Source organism: Hemitrygon akajei, unplaced genomic scaffold (assembly GCF_048418815.1).
Source record: "Hemitrygon akajei unplaced genomic scaffold, sHemAka1.3 Scf000078, whole genome shotgun sequence".
NCBI classification, from domain to species: domain Eukaryota; kingdom Metazoa; phylum Chordata; class Chondrichthyes; order Myliobatiformes; family Dasyatidae; genus Hemitrygon; species Hemitrygon akajei.
This window is the reverse complement of record NW_027331964.1, coordinates 2,605,064-2,624,324: the sequence shown is the minus strand read 5'-3', so window position 1 is coordinate 2,624,324 and position 19,261 is coordinate 2,605,064. Positions and strand designations below refer to the sequence as shown.

The 19,261-nt window shown below is 43.9% G+C and overlaps 1 protein-coding gene and 1 long non-coding RNA gene across 2 annotated transcripts in view; both read left to right on the top strand.

The window, feature by feature from the left end:
- The window catches only part of LOC140722511 (uncharacterized), a 432,302-nt gene extending 425,566 nt beyond the window's left edge, over positions 1 to 6,736 (top strand). The window contains exon 3 of the long non-coding RNA XR_012097640.1: positions 6,473 to 6,736. This is a non-coding gene — a long non-coding RNA (uncharacterized lncRNA). The remainder of the gene's footprint in view (positions 1 to 6,472) is intronic.
- Positions 6,737 to 8,292: 1,556 nt separating this feature from the next.
- Positions 8,293 to 19,261, top strand: part of LOC140722501 (NACHT, LRR and PYD domains-containing protein 12-like) — a 129,790-nt gene continuing 118,821 nt past the window's right edge. The window contains exons 1-3 of the mRNA XM_073037223.1: positions 8,293 to 8,458; positions 13,737 to 13,908; positions 14,018 to 14,083. Of these exons, the coding sequence (XP_072893324.1) occupies positions 8,417 to 8,458; positions 13,737 to 13,908; positions 14,018 to 14,083 (280 nt within the window). The 5' untranslated portion in view covers positions 8,293 to 8,416. The remainder of the gene's footprint in view (positions 8,459 to 13,736; positions 13,909 to 14,017; positions 14,084 to 19,261) is intronic.

Sequence of the window (19,261 nt, the reverse complement as noted above, 5' to 3'; positions counted from 1 at the left end):
GTAAGAACAGGGACTGTACTGGGCTGCGTTATGGTGTTTTAAATACTTGTCACGGCAAGTATTTCTAGTTTTTCTACCGTATCAATACTATCAGTTGCTGTTCCAGGGGAAGCTGTAACAGGTGAAGGTAGATGAGGGTATTGTTAAGAGGTGGAACTGTTTTCAAAGGAAATGAGAATCAGAGTTTGGTGTTTCCAATGTTTTAAATTCCGCAGGGCACAGATTCCGGACAGGCAAGGGAGGGAAATGTTGCAGACTGTCGCAGGGATGTGTCACTGAGATCTCAGTCCAGCTGTGATCATAGAGAATGGCGGAACAGGACTGAGGGAGTGAATGCCCTGTTACTAATTCCACACTCTATGTGGTGGAACTTGAGTGTGTTTGGAATTCTCTTCCTCAAAGGAAACGAGAAGCAGGGATTATTTTCAGTGAGTTTGATTCCGCAGCGGAGCGATTCTTGACAGGCAAGGGAGTGAAGCGTTACAGACTGTCGCAGGGATGTGTCACTGAGATCACAGAGAATGACGGAACAGGACTGAGGGGGCGAATGTCCTGTTACTAATTCAACATACCAGCAACACACTCTGACAGAGAAGAAACGCAGTGAAATTAATGTTTTTACCCATCGTTCTCTGACGAGGAACGATACAAGTTCTTGTAAAATAAATGCTAAGCTGTTGGATGTATGTGTGAAGTAAACGGGTTGCCAGGCAAATTCGCCAGCGGGATATGATGATAATTCCATATGATTGCTACTCTGATGTGGTAACTTGTTTCCAGTAAGTGAGCAATAAGCTGAAGGAGAAGGGCGTCCATATCTTGCTGTCGACATTGACCGGTGGTTATCTCTGGGAGATGGTTATCTCGGGACAGCTGCTCTCCAGTCGGCCCATTACTGCAATGGTCCAACTGCGGACTACTGTTAAAGATGGCTCATTATAAACAGGGTGACCTTGAAGTCTGCTCCAGGCAGAGGGGTCACAGTTAAATCTGGAGAAAAGGAATGCCTCCTGTTCAAAAGAGAACATTATTCCAAATACATAATTTTCCATCAGAGTTGAGAGCGCCCTTCCTTCTGCTGTCTCTGTGCAATAAACCCACAGCGATCTTTGCCCTGAGCTGTCGCTGGAGTTTATAATCTGACAATAAACTGGCCCTAACTGGTACAATAAATTGAAGTGACGACGCCAACCCAACCGGATGCGGGTTGCGATTCCTCTCCAGAGCAGATCAAGTATTCTGGAGAGAGGAAATTACTGCACCGCTTGCACTGTAGTATTAATTCTGGTTCAGACCGCTTGTAAGAGTGACTTGTTCATGCAAATTAAGCTTTTATGTGGTTTAACACAAGCGTTTTTGAACAAGGTGTGGCGTTACATGCTGAATAGACTGAAGTTCAGGTTTATGAGCGTGTTATCAACTGAACATTGCTCAGGGTGTGTTCACTTACTGGTAGGGACATAAAATTCAGATGTTCGGATTCGCTGGAAACAGAATCAAGAGTCCAGCACCAGGTAAGGACAGGATCATAGGGGAAATGCTATGGTGCTTTATTACGCCCACTGGTCGCCCTAGTAATGCTATTGTTTCTATCAGTTCAATATTGTCCTTGGGGTTGCGTGGATTAACGAATATGTGTGTTTTATTCTGTTTGTGTGTTTTTTTAACAAAATCTTTATATATCTAGCAGTGATATTTAGGATAAAATTTCCTGTAATAAATCTCACTGACAGTTGATAAAAGTATGGAAGTCTACACTCAGGGGGCACGTTTTTATGTACCCCTGTACCTAATGATGTGACACTGAGTGAATGCTCGGGGTTTACTGCGGCTGCACCCCGTCCACATTCTATGTTAGGCGCTCAGTGACGCTCTCTTGCACTCCGCTGTTGGAGTGCGTGGTTATTTGAGTTCTTGCCGCTTTCCTGTCGGATTTAATCAGTCTGCCCAATCTCACTGAGCTCTCTCATTAACGGGACCTTTAGAACGGCTGTTCACTGGGTTTTCCTTTGGTTTGATTCCGGACCATTCTCAGTAAACCGAGAGATTTATACTTGAGAATCCAAGCTGCTGATCAGTTTCCGTAACACTCAGACCACCCGGTCTGGCACCAGCCATCACTCCACGGTCAACGTCACTTACATCACATTTATTTCCTCTTCAGATGTTTGGCCTGAATAACAACTGAACCCGTTGACCATATCTGCATGTGTTTGTGCTTTGAGCTGCAAGCAGATGATTAACAGATTCGTATTAATGAGCTGGTATACAGTTGTACCGAACAAAGAGGCCATTTAGTGCATTTCCCATTTAGGCAAACCCTCACCCATCTCGAATACGAACACGGATGAGATCTGGGCCTGATTATTGACGATTTGCATGTTTGTAACAACAGCCTGTCGCTGGCAAGGCAGTGCACAAAACACTGTTATAAATTGGGGATAATCTGGAGAGAGAGACCCGTCACTGTTCCCACTAAACTGCGCGTCTGCATAACCAAAATGCTCCCACGAACGGAGTTTCCAGCACTTTATAAGAGGACGCAAGAATATGGCATTGGGGCGAAAAAAAAAATCAACCATGATTGAATGATGGAGGAGACTCGATGGACTGAATCACTTCATTCTGCTCTGATATCTTATCATGACTGAATGATGAGTCCTGCATATCCCGTATCAGGATTTGTGACGTGTGAGGGACAATTACAGATTTGTTCCATGAGATTCTTTTATTTGTCTTCAGCGTTTAAATTTCAGTGAGATTCGCTTTTGAAAAAATTGAGCAGAAATATTTTTTCTCCTTTGTATTGTTAATGTGCTTCATTATCTCTCTGGTTAAAGTTCGACCTGCGGTGAGAGATTTATTGGAAGAAAAGCCCACAGCTGGAAAGAAGCCACGGCTGAGAACGAGGGAATAGCGACAAGTGAACCAGTCCGAGGACTGAGAGTACCAACTGAAGAGAACCCTCTGACTCAGAGTTTTCATTGATTCAGTCAGGAGAAAGTTTGGTGAGTTTCATTCACTCGAACACTGGTCCTGTAAACATTACATATCTTTACAAAGGAAGGTACGAAATAGGTGGAATGCCTCTGTCAAACCAAGTTGCAATCACTCCAGGTCTGGTAATGTGCTTTCAGAAGCCCAGCTCTTTAAAGTCACTCACAATCTCTGAGTGTTTGCTCATTTGAAGGTGCTGCATCATCTGAAGTACCTTTTGGTCGGTTCTGATGTTTCCTTGTTACGTTATAATCATCTTAAAATGCATTGACAATTTCCTCCCTTTATAAGAAGCCCCAAGTGTGTCATGTTGTAGTTATTGTAGAAATGTCGAATTACCATGAACTGCAGCAACATGCCCTTGATCCCATTGGCTATTGCAATCTGCAGTGGTATACTTACCCTCGAATATATCGTCACGTAGGCCTCTGCAGAGAACAGACCATTTATAAAGCAAAATATCCCAACACTGCATTTTATTCAGTCCTAACGAGCACATGGCAACCCATAATTTACATTGACATACCTTGGCCTCATCAAGTACTTTTCTGCTAATTACATTGTCAGAACCTGTGAACGTGACATTAAGCAGAGGTGAAAATTCAAAGTTATTTTCCTATGGACGATGCACATTGGACTTCAGCAAAGCCTTTGACAAAGTGTCACATGACAGCTTGGCCCCGATTATTAGGTCCCATGCTGTCCGGAGAGAGCAAATTGGATGTATTCAAAATTAGCTTCAAGGTAGCAAGCAAAGAGTGCTGGTTGAAGGTTTCTCCTCGCAATGGAGGCGAGTAATTAGCGATGTGCCGTGAGGCTACAAATTGGGATCTTTGATATTCGTTATTTTATGGCAATGATTTGGATGCGGTTGCACAAGGATTACTTAACAGGTAAGTTCGCAGAATGCACAACGTTAGTAGTTGCTGTTCACAGAGAAGATTATCGTAGCATCTAGGGGATCTAAATGGACAGGGGTTGGTAAAGAGATTGCAAAGCCAATCTGATCAGCAGCGGATTCATGCAGATGTTGGGGATCACGTAGAGGAAACAGCCAGAGGAAGTGGATGAGGCAGGTGCAGTTGCATAATTCAAAAAGCAGTTGGGGTGTGTAGATGGAGTGAAGAGGCCAGAAGGGAGATGGCCCCATCACAGGAAATTGTGACCATCTCAGTGGGCACTGTGGTTGGCATTGTCTCGCTGGGCTGAACGCTCTGAATTTGGATTTTATTGCTCTGTGACTCTGTCAGTAGATGCGCCAGGTATCAGTGGACAGATATGGTGTGGAAGTGGTTACTAACAGGGAATGTTTGGTCCCCATGCCAAATGCTACAGGGGATGGAAATACTGTCATATTTGCAAAGTAGTCGTAACTCTGACTCACTGTCTGCTTGTTCTGAAATTTAGAGCCTCACCAGCAGGTGGAGCTGTCCTGCAGAGCGACCAAAGTGTTATCAGACGACGACAATCAACAATCGCCACTCAGACTCAGAATGGACAAAGGTATGATCACAGGGATCTTTGGATTAAACTTTTGTCGCGTTTGTACACGATAGTTCAGATGAAAAAAACTGACACAGCTGTTAACAGTGCATAGAAAAGTTTCATCCAGCAGTGTCACTTATCCCACTGGTAAAGCGGCCTTGAGCAATTGATCAACCCAACAGTTCCAGCGCAGGGACCTGACACCAGTAATGGTCGAATCACTCCGCTCATCATACAAAGCTTCAGCTGAGTGAAAGGAGCAGGGGCTCCTGAATCAGGTGGTCGTGAGTGAAACACAGACAGGAATGTGACAGCGAACTTGTCGTTTATGTGAATGTTCAGGGTCAGGGTCCGTTTCACCTCCAGACAGGCCCTGAGGAGTAAGACATCTTCAACTTTCATTTATAAAATTCAGAAGCAGATGATAGGAGCAATTCCGGGATTTCCGAGATTCTATGATAACACAGCATTTCAGGTTTTGGAAGGAAAGCTACCAACTCCCCCCTGGTTTTTCTTGCCTGCTACGCAAAGGAGGAGGGGTGTCACCGAAATCTGTTTTCTGTAGCGGAGCGGAGATCATTGCCGGTGCTGGGAATGGCTGAGGATCAGGAGGCAGCTCATTGTAGATACATTTGTGATCTGCTTCGGAGTTTTAACACCCCAGTGAATGTCTGGGCTGTGGAGAAATGGTGAACCTGAGTTTCTAAATATTTCCCTCTTGATATGATCTTCCACATGAATTTAAATTCCTAGGATCTTGGCTGGGAAACCCGGCATAATCAATGACCAAATGTCTCTGTCACCTGTAGACATTGTGATTGTGCTCAAATTTGAGATTCCAGCTGGAATGAAAACAATGCTCCAGCCTGGAAACGTGTCCTTCGGCCCATGTAATTCATGCTGATCTAAATGTCCCATTTTCCTGCCGTTTTCCCAAATTTCCCTCGTAAACTTCTTCTCCCCTTTTTCCTGCCCACATGCTCTCAATTTTGTAATTTTATTTGTGTTTGCGGCCTCCTCTGGATGCATGTAATTTATACCCATCAGCCACCACGTGAAAGAATGCCCCTTTGGTCCCTTTTAAATCTCTGCCCTCGAGTCCCAGACTCCCCTACCCGGGGAAAAAGACTATGACCATCTATCCGACCTGCACCCCTGATTACTGTATGTGTGTGTGTAAGGTTTCCCTTCAAGCTCCTGAGCTCCAGGGCAAGCTGTCCCAGCCCAACCATATAACACAAAAAACAACACCCTAGCCCAGTACCGCAGTGTTCATTCTTCACTACACACTTTCCAGCTTCATCACCTCCATCCTATAGATTAGCAACTGCAACTACACACAAAGCTCTATAACCAAGACTTTGCCAATGACATGCATAGTTGTTACATGATGATCAGCAGGTGGGGGATAAGATGGGAACCAGGGGAGAGGTCAGCATAGATCTCAAGGGAATGGTCAGCCTGCGACCCAGGGGACCATAGGACGTGTGTCTCAAGGGAATGGTCAGCCTGCGACCCAGGGGACTGGAGAAAGCAACTCCAGTCCCCTTGTCCAGTCTCCAGCCCCTCGTGTGACAAAGCAACTGGAGAATGTGTGATCCCGTTGTTGGTCTTTGTGTGACACAGACTACTGGACAGTTAGTGACCGAGGGAGATTTTAGCTTGTGGAAGATAATCACAGTGATATTTCCCGGTATCACCGGACACCGGTGCATTATGATCCCGTGGTCATCCGTGCATTCAACTGCTGTGATTAGTATTACTGTGCCGATCGTGCTATTTTACTGGGAGTAAATGTGTCCAGTCACCAGCTTATCGGGATGATCACCTGACAGGATGTACGGTTCACATTAACCAGCACAGTTCCACTTCAAATCTGGTCAGCCAGAGTCTCGGCTCCATTGCAATCTGAATCAGTTTTGCTCAGATCTAAATCATACTTGTATAACGTGCAATTCATTATTTATTTCATGTGGAAAATTGAAACTAGTATGGAACGTTCTGAAGAGGTTTTTACCAGGCGGATCATCGAGGGAAGATGATCGGGACACGAGAAGCAAGATACCAAAGCTGGGTCAGATTGAGAGCGATGTCCCAATGGAATGCGGTCCGGCTGCAGAGAAGGAGGAGAAAATTCAGCCCAGAGACAGTGACGTCAGAGACACTGATCCGGACCCTGGAACCGGCACAAGTGAGGCGACTGACTGTCGGCTCGGAACCTCATTGAACACAGAACTGTCAAGTCCCCAAGAAGGAGCGGGTGAGTGAAATATGAGGGTGATGTGCTCACAGAATGCGGCAGGGTGGAGGGTAAAGGTGAGGCCTTGTTGGAGGGTTGGTCAGAGGAGAGGGAAAATATGTGGGTGTGGTACATGTGGTGCACTGGGCAGCCGTTACCCCACTACAGGAAATGTACTACCTGCTCTGAGGATTTCCAGGATGTGAATTGGAGGAAATGCAGCTGTCCAGATGAGGAGAGTGTTTCCGGGATGTGTATCAAGGGAAATGTATTCGCCAGGATGGAGAGAGTATCTCTGGGAAGCGAATATTACCAACAATCCCAACGTTTATGCCCATCCAAATTTAAATAGGTGAATGGGTCGGATGGGGGATGGACTGGTTTATATTAAATGTGGTCCTTCTATTACGTAATGCCCAGAACATTGTTGGTTAGGCTTTAAGGCAAGTGTTAGATTCAAGTCAAGTCAAGTCACTTTTATATTGCCATTTCGACCATAACTGCTGATACAGTACATAGTAAAAATGAGTCGTTTTTCAGGACCATGGTGTTGCATGACACATTACAAAAACTAGACTGAACTACGTAAAAAAACAACAGAGGAAAAGAAAAAAAAAACACACAACAACTACACTAAACTACACACCTATCTAGGACTGCATAAAGTGCACAAAACAGTGCAGACATTACAATAAATAATATACGTGACAATAGGGCAGTAAGGTGTTAGGCCAGGCACTGGGTATTGAGGAGTCTGATAGCTTGGGGAAAGAAACTGTTACATAGTCTGGCCGTGAGAGCCCGAATGCTTTGGTGCATTTTCCCAGATGGCAGGAGGGAGAAGAGATTGTATGAGGGGTGCATGGATCCTTTATAATGCTGCTGGCTTTACGGATGCAGCGTGTGGTGTAAATGTCCGTAATGGCGGGAAGAGAGACCCCGATGGTCTTCTCAGCTGACCTCACTATACGCTGCAGGGGCTTGCGATCTAAGATGGTGCAATTTCCGAACCAGGCAGTGATGCAGCTGCTCAGGATGCTCTCAATACAACCCCTGTAGAATGTGATGAGGATGGGGGGTGGGAGATGGACTTTCCTCAGCCTTCGCAGAAAGTACAGACGCTGCTGGGCTTTCTTTGCTATGGAGCTGGTGTTGAGGGACTAGGTGAGATTCTCCGCTAGATGAACACCAAGAAATTTGTTTTGTTCACATTCAGAGACAGGCTGCTGGCTCTGCACCAGTCCGATAGCCGCTGCACCTCCTCTCTGTAAGCTGACTCGTGGTTCTTGCTGATGAGACCCACCACGGTCGTGTCATCGGGAAACTTGATGATATGGTTCGAGCTGTGTGTTGCAGCACAGTTGTGGGTCAGCAGAGTGAACAGCAGTGGTCTGTGCACACAGCCGTAGGGGGACTCTGTGCTCAGTGTGATGGTGTTGGAGATGGAGAATTAATCCAATTTTGTATCTGTAGGCAGGTTCAAGACACGGTTTTTTGTTGAGTTGGGTGAGAGCGGTGGAGACGAGGGATATCTGAGTTCAAGCCTACATTTTCCTTTTTATATTCACAGAGCCAGAGTTTACAATCTCTGACCTCCTGGCAGAGGGGGAGGAATATCGACTGTACCAACTGACAAAGTTCTACAGGGACAGACTCAAACAAGCAATTGAAGAAAAGGTTGAGAGACTGGGTTGGATGTTGACAAAGGAGGGACATTTCAGTAGAGAAGAAAATGAGGTGAGTGCAGTTCGTGTATTGTCACTGATCTGCTGGTATCAGAGGGAATAGGGATCAACATTAAACTCCTGCACGTTTTAGGAGATCGACTTGGGAATGGAGACTTTGATCTCTGACTTGTCTCTCGCAGATCTGGTTTCAGTTTTTAAGGTGGGGAGCACTGGGAACTGCAGGTTTAGCATCACCTTTTCTTGTATCACCTGCTGTATTTATCAGTGTGAAGTAAGAGCAGTGGCTGCATATCCGGACTTCCAAAAGGCATTCGGTCTGAAACTAATTTCAAATCTTGGCTGAACCGTCGGGTAGCTTCACCTCATCTCATTAATCCAGGATGAGTATTAAACTGTCAATTGGGCCAACCGGCTTCACTGCGGTACCTGAGGCAGGGAAACCAGCTAACCACAGCTTGTCTTGGTTCCGTGAGTTCCCAAACAATGTGTGGCTGACTTGTCATAGCCACAGCAAAGTACAGTGCAGAAACAGGCCTTTTGGCCCATCTATTCCATGCCAGACTACAGAGTCTACTTATTCCCATTGACCTGCACCGGGCCATGGCGCTCTATACGCTCATTACGCAAGCATCTATTCAGAATTCTCTTAACCACTTGCACTACTTGCCCTGCTAGCTAGTTTCGCACTCTCACCACCCTCTGAGTAAACCGGTTTCATTTTTGTACCCTTTGAACTTTTCACCTTTCACCCTTTGGTGATAACCTCTTGTTGGAGTACCTCTTTACCTCAGTACAAAATGCCTGCTTGCATTTATCCTATCTATATCCCAATGTAATTGTGTACACTTCTATCAAATCTCCGCTCAGTCTTTCATGTTCCAATGAATAAAGTCCTAATCAGTTCACTCTTTTCTTATAACTTATGTCTTCCAGTCCAGGTAACATCCTTGTAATGTTTTTTTTTTCTGTACTCTTTCAAACATTTCCATCTGTCCTGCAGGCAGGTGTGCAGAACTGCACATAATATCCAAATTAGGCCTCTCCAACGTCTTATACAACATCATATCGTACACGATATTTTCAATTACCAAGGATAATGCGCTAAGAAACTTACTTTCAGACCCTATCAACATTTGCTGCCACTTTCAATGGCTTATGTACCCGTATTCCCAGATCACTTTGTTCTACCGGTCGCTGTGTAAGATCTACCCTGATTGGTCCATCCAAAGTGCAACATCTTGCACCTGTCTGCATTAAATTGCATCGGCCCCTTTTAAACCCATTCTCCGGTTGGTCCAGACCTCACTGCAAGCTCTTGTAATCTACCTTTTTGTCAACTGCTCCTTCCCAATGTTGGAGTCATCAGCAAACTTGCTGATGTTCTTAACCGTAATTTCATCCAGATCATTGATATAGATGACAAACAACAACAGGCACAGCACCGATTCCCGTGACACTGCACGAGCTACAGGCGCCAAACAGAAATGCAACAGTCTATAGTGACACTCCGGATTCTTTCCAAAAAGTTAGTGTCTAATCCAGTTTACTACTTTATCTTGAATGCTAAGCAACTGAATCTTCTAGACCGACCTCCTATACGGGACCTTGCTAAATACCGTGCTGACGTCCATGTAGACAATATCCACAACCTTGCCTTCATCAACTTTCCTGGTAACTTCCTCGAAAATCTCTGAGATTGATTGGATGTGAAAGATCACGCACAAAGCTGATATCTTATGACCACAAACATCAATAGTTTGATCTAAAAGGGCAGAAGAAAGCACAAAACATAAAATAAATCTGGTGACTAGCTGATATCTCATGATCCCAAAAAATCAACAGGTTGTCCTGAAAGGGAAGAAGATCAACAGGATTTCCTGAAACGGAAGGGGCAAACAAAAAAAAAATTTAACTTGCTGAATATCTAACTAATGAGAGACAGGGACACACCATTTCAGGTCACTCTCCTTGGAGCTCACAAACAGTAATTGTCTTGTCCTAGATCTGACCTATTCAGCCATGAGTGGTATTAGAAAATCAAGTGTGTTACACCCGTGAGTAACTCTGTTCTCGTTGGGATTCATTGGCGCTGTCTGTAACGAATCACACAGGCATTATCCAAAGGCAAGAGGTAATCTGTAAATATGATGCTGATCTATAAATTCATCATCTGGGGACGTCTGCTTTACTGGTTAAATTTCTTTCACAACTGTAACTCCTCAGACCTGGTAGCAGTGAAACTGAGGGATTATTTTACAGTGCAGTGGGCCATTAGGGAATTATGCTGATTATTTCATAATTGTTGTCCATTATTCCCTACTGATATCTCTTCCAGAAGATCAATCATTCAAATCCGGGACAGAGAACATAGAACATAGAATAGTACAGCACAGTACAGACCCTTCGGCCCACAATGTTGTGCTTACCCTTAAACGCTGCCTCTCTTATTTCTCAGAGCAATGTCCTAAGTCCATCCATATTCAGTTACCTTAATTCCATCATAGGTGTATGTTGCTTGAAGACTATTCAATGTTTAATTCATAATTCCTCAGTTAATCAGGAAGCCCATGCCTGCATTCAGGAAGTGATCAGCATTTTACGGTATGAGTGCCAGGCAGTAACCATCTCCATTATAAGATAGCCGCACTGACATTTCTTAATCTTCTTTTGTCTTTATACATCATGAGACCATAAGGCATCAGAGCACAATTGGCCATTAGGCCCATCGATTCTGCTCCGCCATTACATCATGGGTGATTTACGATCCCTCTCAACTTTGCTGACCAGACTAGTCAAGAAGGTACCAGCCTCTGTTTTAAATATACCCAATGACCTGGTCTCCGCAGCTGTCAGTGCCAATGAATTCTACAGATTCACTGCTCCTCAGCTAAATAATCTCCTCATTTCTGTTCTAAATGGACGTCCCTCTAATCTGAGGCTGTTCCGTCTGGTTCTAGACTCCCCCACTTATAAACATCATCTCCACATCCTCTCAATGCCTTTCGATATTCCACAGGTTACAATTAGATTCCCCCTCCTCCTTGCACACTCCAGCTATTACAGGTGCATCCAGGATCCATTCCCATCAAAAACTGGTTTAAAATCACAGGTTCTGTTAGTTTAGATTCCTCTCTGGATTTTTCACAACGCCATCACATATTTTCTCTGATCAGGAGATCAAAATATGCGAGTGCAGTCTGGCCAGTGCTTGTTCTTATATTCTGATCCTCTCGAAATGAATGCTGACATTGTATTTGCCTTTCCGAACACTGACTCAAACTGCACGGAATCCTGCACCAGGTCTCCAGAGACTCTTTACAATTCCGATTTCTGAATTTTCTCCCAGATTCAAAAATAGTCTACGTCTTCATTATTTCTGCTAAAGTAAATGGCCATGTACCTCACTATACTACATTCCAATTGCCACTGATGTGTCCATTTTTTCATCGGTCTATGTGGGACACCTGGTCAAAGGTCCTCGGGAAGTCCAAGTAAACAACTTGCACTGACTCTCCATTGTCGACCCAGCATGCTGTTCTCTCAAAAAATTCCAACAGTTCTCTCAGGCAGGATTCCCTTCCATGGATGTTGGCCTTTTTCTTATCATGTGCGTCCAAATACCCCGAAACCTTATCCTCAATTATTGACTGCTGACATCTTCCCAAACGCTGATCAGACTAACTGGCCTATAGTTTAAAATGATCAGTCTTCCGGAACCATTCCAAAATCTAGTGATTCTTCAGCGATCATTACTAATGTCTCCACAATCTCTTCAGCCTCCTCCTTCAGAAGCAATCGGGTGAGTTGATCTGGACTCATCTATCTTCAGAACTTTCAGCTTACCAAGCGCCTTCTCCGCAATAATTGCAAATACACTCACTTCTGCCACCTGACACTCTCAAATATCTGGCACGTTCTAATGTTTTTACAGTGAGGACTGACGCAAAATGCCGACCAATACCTTCCGGCATTTCCTTGTCCCCTGACAGCACCTCTCCACTGTCATTTTCCGGTGGTCCAATATCCACTCTCCTCTCTTTCAATCTTCATATATCAGACGAACGTTTTGGTAAGCTATTTTACATCATTCTCTAGCCTGCCTTCCTATTTCATATCTTCTCTATTTACGGCTTTTGAATTGCCTTCTGTTGGTTTGTAGAAACATCCCAGTCCTCCAGCTTTCTACTATATTTTGTAATATTCTGTGCCCTCTCCTTTGCTTTTGTGCTGCTTTGACTACCTCGTCAGCCACGGTTGATCATCCTCCCTTTAGAATAATTCTTCATCATTCTGATTGTTTGTCCTCCGAGAAACTTCAGCCATTCCTGCTCTGCCATTGTCCCTGTTAGTGTCATTTTCGAATTTATTATTGCCCAGCTCCTCTCTCATGCCGAGGTAATTCCTTTATTCTACTGTAGCACTGATACCTCTAACTTTACTTTCTCCCTTTCAACCTGCTGACTGAGTTCTGCCATTTTATGATCACTGCCTCTTAAGGGTTTATTTAGCTGAAGCTCCCTAATCAAATCTGATTCAATACACAACACAGAATCCAGATCCGCCTTTCCTATAGTGGGGTCAACCATAGGCTTTTCTCAAAAGCCATCTCATCGGCATTTGATAAATTCCCTCACTTGGGATTCAGCACCGACCTGATTTTCCAAAGCTACCTGCATACTGAAACTCCCCGTGACAATTTTAGCATTGACCTTTTTCCATGCCTCTCCTCTCCCCCGTTGTAATTTGTAGCCCACATCCTGGCTACTGTTAACATGCCTGTATATAATTTCAATCAGGGTCATTTTACCTACACAGTTTCTTAACATCCACATCGTCTAATCCGACATCACCTCTTTCTCAGGACTTTTCATTTTTAATGACAGCAGCTTCGACCCAACACTTTCAACTACCCGCGTATCCTTTCGATTCAATATTTATCCTTGGATTTAAGCATCCAACTATAAACTTTTGTCAGCCACGATTCAGTGATGCCCGCCATCCATTTGTTTTTGCTCTCTCTCTCCCCCCTCTCTTCCGTTCTTGTTGTCACATCTTGTTGATGTAATGCTGCACATTAACAGATCGAGGAAATTAATCACATTGCATCTACTGTAGGGTGTCAGTAAATCATTATTCTTACACACTATTGATTTAGAATTTCCTTCAGTTACTGTTTCTCTGTTAATGACTGAACCCAGAGAGGATGAGGCAACAGCCCAGTGACTGCATCTGTTCTGAAGCTACTGGGGCCATGAACAGATACTTTCCTGTACATTCTCCATGTCTGTCTGTCTGCTCCACAATAAGTCCATTGTTTCCTTTTGTAGAAAGTCACTGAACTGACAGAGAAGGGAAACCGGACAGAGAGTTCCAGACTCTTCCTCAGTTTGGTGAATGGCAAAGGCTCCCGGGCCCGGAGGGCGATGTGGGAATCCTTTCTGATGTGGAGGACTGAGTTACCGAAGTTGGACAGAATACTGAGGGAAATACAGGAACACGGTATGTTAAAACCACGCACTGAACACAAAGACACATTGAGATAAACATTTTAGTTATTTTAATTATTTTAGCTCTGTTTCCATGGATTTTTTAAAAAATATTTAAACAGGTCCTGATCCACAGGAATACATGAACATCGGCCAAGGTTTATCGGAATTACCCACTCAGCTGATCGGTGAGTGATGAAATGCACAGTTCAAACCACATCTCAAGTGTTAGTCTGTGACTTGGCAAAACCTGGGAATCAAAATTCGCCATTAATCATTCGCTGATCTTTGGATTCAAGTAACAATTCAACGAATCTCTCTTTGCAGCCTGAATATTCTACGATATATTTTTCTATTAATCCAGCTGTTGGTTCTGCTGAAGCCTTCACTCCAGGTCCTAACGCTCTGGGAATCCCAACACACCCTAGGCAGGCTCCTGATACACTGTATGACCCAGTCCAGGTGACTTTTCTATCTTCAGACCTTTCATCTTCCAAGCCCCTTTTCCTTTGTAATAGCACTACACGCAATTCTGTTTGCTGATGTTCTTTACCTTTTGGAATTCTGCCAGTGACTTACACAGAGTTTGTCTGGCATTTCCTTTTCACCCGTTACTGCATCTACAGCAGCAGTTTCTAGTGATCCAATATCGACCCTCTCCCTTTTTTCACTCTTTATATATCCGGGAAAGAAAAAAAATACTTTGGTATCCTCTCTTATATTATTGACCATTTCCTTGCATTTACTGTACATTTATGTATAACTAGGAGCATCTATAACATAGTTGCCTCCGACATGACCCTAGTCACTAGACTCTAGACACTAGAATACTACAGCACAGTACAGGCTCTTCCGCCCTGGATGTTGTGCTGACCCATGTATTCCTTTAACAAGAGTACTAAACCCACACTACCCCGTGACCCTCTATTTTTCTTTCATCCATGTGCCTGTCCAAGAGGTTCTTAAATACCCTTAATGTTTTAGCCTCCACCACCATCCCTGGCAAGTTGTTCCAGGCACCCACAACCCTTTGTAAAAAACTTACCCCTGATGTCTCCCCTAAACTTCCCTCCCTTAACTTTGTACATATGCCCTCTAGTGTTTGCTATTGGTGCCCTGGGAAACAGGTACTTGCAATCCACCCTATCTATGCCTCTCATAATTTTTTAGACCTCTATCAAGTGCCCTCTCATCCTTCTACGCTCCAAAGAGAAAAGTCCCAGCTCTGCTAACCTTGCTTCACTTGACCTGTTCTCCAAAGCAGATAACATCCTGGTAAATCTCCTCTGCACCCTCTCCATAGCTTCCACATCCTTCCTATAATGAGGTGACTGGAATTGAACACAATACTCTAAGTGCGGTCTCACCAGAGATTTGTAGATTTGCAACTTGGCCTCTCTACTCTTGAACTCAATCCCCCTATTAATGAAGCCTAGCATCCCATAGGAGTTCTTAACTATCCTATCAACCCGTGCAGCGACTTTAAGGGATGTATGGATTTGAACCCAAAGGTCCCTCTGTTCATCCACACTCTTAAGTAACCAACGATTAAACTTGTACTCAACATTCTGGTTTGCCCTTCCAAAATGCGTCACCTCACACTTATCCGGATTGAACCCCATCTGCCACTTTTCTGCCCAAATCTGCACCCTGTCTATATCCTCTTGTAACCTTCAACAACCTACAGCTCCATCCACAACTCCTCCAATCTTCATGTCATCCACAAATTTACTCACCCATTCTTCCACCTCTACATCCAGGTCATTTATAAAAATCACAAATAGCAGGGGTCCCAGGACAGATCCCTGCGGCACTCCACTATTCACCGACCTCCAGGCAGAATACTTTCCTTCCACTACTACCCTCTGCTTTCTTCCTGTAAGCCAATTATTTATCCAAACAGCCAAGGTTCCACTTATCCCGTGCCTCATGATTTTCTGGATGAGTCTCTCGTGAGGGACCTTGTCAAATGCCTTGCTAAAATCCATGTAGTCCACATCTACTACCGTACCTTCATCAATTGCTTTTTGTTACCTCTTCAAAAAACTCAATTAGTCTCGTGAGGCACGACCTTCCCTTCACAAAGCCATGTTGACCGAGACAGTAAATTCCAGGCACCCAGAACTCTGTTAAAAAACTACCCACAATTGCTGTAAATTTACCCCATCTCACCTTAACCAAATGCCCTCTGGTACCAGACACCAGTCATATGTATAAAAAAACAAACAAAATACAGGCTGTCGACCCAGACTCATATCTCTCAAACTTGTACACCTCAGTCAGATCTCTATTCTAACTCCAGAATAAACAAACCAAGTTTATCAAACTTCTACTTGTAGCACATGCCACCGAACCCAGGCAACATCCTGATGAACCTGTTCTGCACCCTCTCCAATCCTTCCAAGAGCTGGACAATCAGAAGTGAACACAATACTCCAGATGCTCCCTAAAACCATAACACCTAGGAGGAGAATTTAGCCATTCGGCTCAGTGAATTTGCTCTTCAATTCCTCTCTACCCCATTATCCCAGTAAACGTCGACGCTCTTCCTAATCAGGAACATATCGACCTGCATTTTAAATATATCCAATGAAGTGTCTTCCTCAGCCGTCTATGACAATAATTTCACTGATTCACCACCCGCCAGCCAAGACATTTCTCCCAGTTTGTGTCCCTGGCAGCCAGGACAGTTCCCCACAGTTCTCAAGCATGTTAATATTCTGTATGAGCCTCCCATGTGGGACCTTGCCAAACACTCTACCAATATACAAGTAGACAATATCCATGTGTAACTTCATCCATCACCTTTGTCACCTCCTGGAGGAACTCAATCAACCTGGCAAGACACAAACCCGACCCAAAGCCTTGCTACTGAACCCAAACCACCTCATACATCCTCTCTGTCATACTCCCATGGGGCAGAACATATAAAAGGCTGAAGGTATGTACCACCAGCCTCAACGACAGCTTTATTCTGCATTTATAAGACTACTAAATGGTCACCTACTATGTTATTATTGGCTCTTAATAATAGTAAGACAATTTTATATCTAAAATTATAGCATCGTATATCTCGTAACTAATAACAACTCAGATAACAACTTAGATAACCACAATATACTCACAGGAGAGCAGACAGAATACCGATCGGGTTTGAACAACAGATAACAGATTATGTAATTCCATTTCAAACGCTGTGGAAAGCAGAAAACTTTCAGTGTTATATTGTCAATCAGAAAAAAAACATGTGATTCTGTTCCTCGTGTGTTTAAAAGAAGTTCCAAATATATATAAAATTCAAACAATGCTTGTGAAATTTCTACAACTGACGAAGCATTCGCGTAAAATAATCGTCCTATTAACAACCACAGAGGAACAACGACCACTATCAAAATAAATGGAGGGATTTTCCAGAGCGACTCACAATGCCCACTATGGTTTTGTCTAGCTTTAAGCCCACTCATAATTTACTGAAACAGATAAAAATCAGGTATCTAATCAGAAAAAAATTACGAATTATACCTTGACACAGCTATACATTGATGATTTGAAATTATTTGCTCTTGCATCAGTAAAGCTGAAACAAACAATTCAAATACTGGAACTAATTTCCAAATATATTAGCATGAACTTTAGACTAGGAAAGTACAGAACATGATTAAACATAAAGAAAGGTGCAATAGAGCCAGTAGAATATCAAACAGAGCATCGGGATGCAATGCAACAGAATATGAAATGGATATTTAGGATATCAATAAGCAAAGAAAATAGATAATAGTATGATAAAGGAAAACCTTCCAATAAAATTTACTTCAAGGCTGAAGAAAATCTGAATTTACTTCAAGGCTGAACAAACTTTGAATTTACATCAAGGATCAAGAAAATCTGCCAAACAGAGCTGAACAGTAAAAATATAACGAAGTAGTAAACACTCACTGTGCCCATATTGACGTATAATTTTGGTAAAATACCCTGGTCTGAAGCAGATCTGGAAAATATGCAAAAAAACTAAGAACTTAAATAGCAAATTCTGGAAAACCCCGTGTGCACTGGAGCGCACTTGGATTGATATGAACGAGGACAGTATGAGGATGATGAATAACAGATCTAAAAAAATGAGACAACAGCCAGATAAAAATTTTCAGGATCAGGGTTAATATCATGGACACACGTCCAGAAAATTGTTTTTCTGCGCCAGCAGCACGATTACAGTAAAGTGTGTGCAGTGAGTCTGTATTTATGTATACAATTGTGGAAATAGAATTGTATCAGCGTGAATTAATCAGTCTGATGGCCTGGTGGAAGAAGCTGTCCCGGAGCCTGTTGGTCCTGGCTTTTACGCTGCGGTACCATTTACCGGATGGTAGCAGCTGGAACAGTTTGTGCTTGGTGAGACTTGGGTCCAGAATGATCCTTCGGGCACTTTTTACCCCCTATCTCTGAAATGACCTTAGTAGTAGCAAGTTCACATCTACAGATGCACTGGGCTGTCCGCACCACTCTCTGCAGAGTCCTGCGATTGAGCGAAGTACAGTTCCCATACCAGGCAGTGATGCAGCCAGTCAGGATGCACAAAGTTGTGCCCCTATATAAAATCGTTAGCATTTAGGGGCCCATCTCAAACTTTCTCAAACATCTGATTTTCTATTTTTTCCTTTTTTTTTGTTCAGACTAGAGAATATGCCAGGCAGGATGTTGGAATGCTCCTCTTGCAGGATGTGGGAAGTCAGGGAGACATCCAGTCTCCCTGACAACGATACCTGCAAGAAGTGCATCCAGCTGCAGCTCCTAACAGACCGCATTAGGGAACTGGAGCAGGAGCTGGATGACCTCCGGATCATTCGGGAGACTGAGCAGTTTATAGATAGTAGCTTCCGGGAGGTAGTTACACCTAAGAAACAGGGCACAGGTAATTGGGTTACCGTCAGGCGAGTGAAGGGGATAGGGCAGTTAATGCAGGGTTCTTCTGTGGCCATTCCCCTCCAAAATAGGTATACCAATTTGGATACTGTTGGGGGGGGGGGGGAATGGCTTACCTGGGACAAGCTGCGGCAGCCGGATCTCTGGCACTGAGTCTGGTTCTGCAGTGCAGAACGGAGGGAGGAGGAAGAGGAGAGCGGTCGTGATAGGGGACTCCATAGTCAGGGGTTCAGACAGGAGATACTGTGGTTGTGACAAAGACTCCCGGATGGTTTGTTGCTTCCCGGGTGCCATGGTCAGGGATGTCTCTGATCGCCTGCACAGCATTCTGAGGTGGGAGGGTGATCAGCCAGATGTCGTGGTACACATCGGTACCAATGACATAGGTAGAAAGAGTCAGGATGTCCTGAAGAGTGAGTACAGAGAGCTTGGTAGGAAGTTGAAAA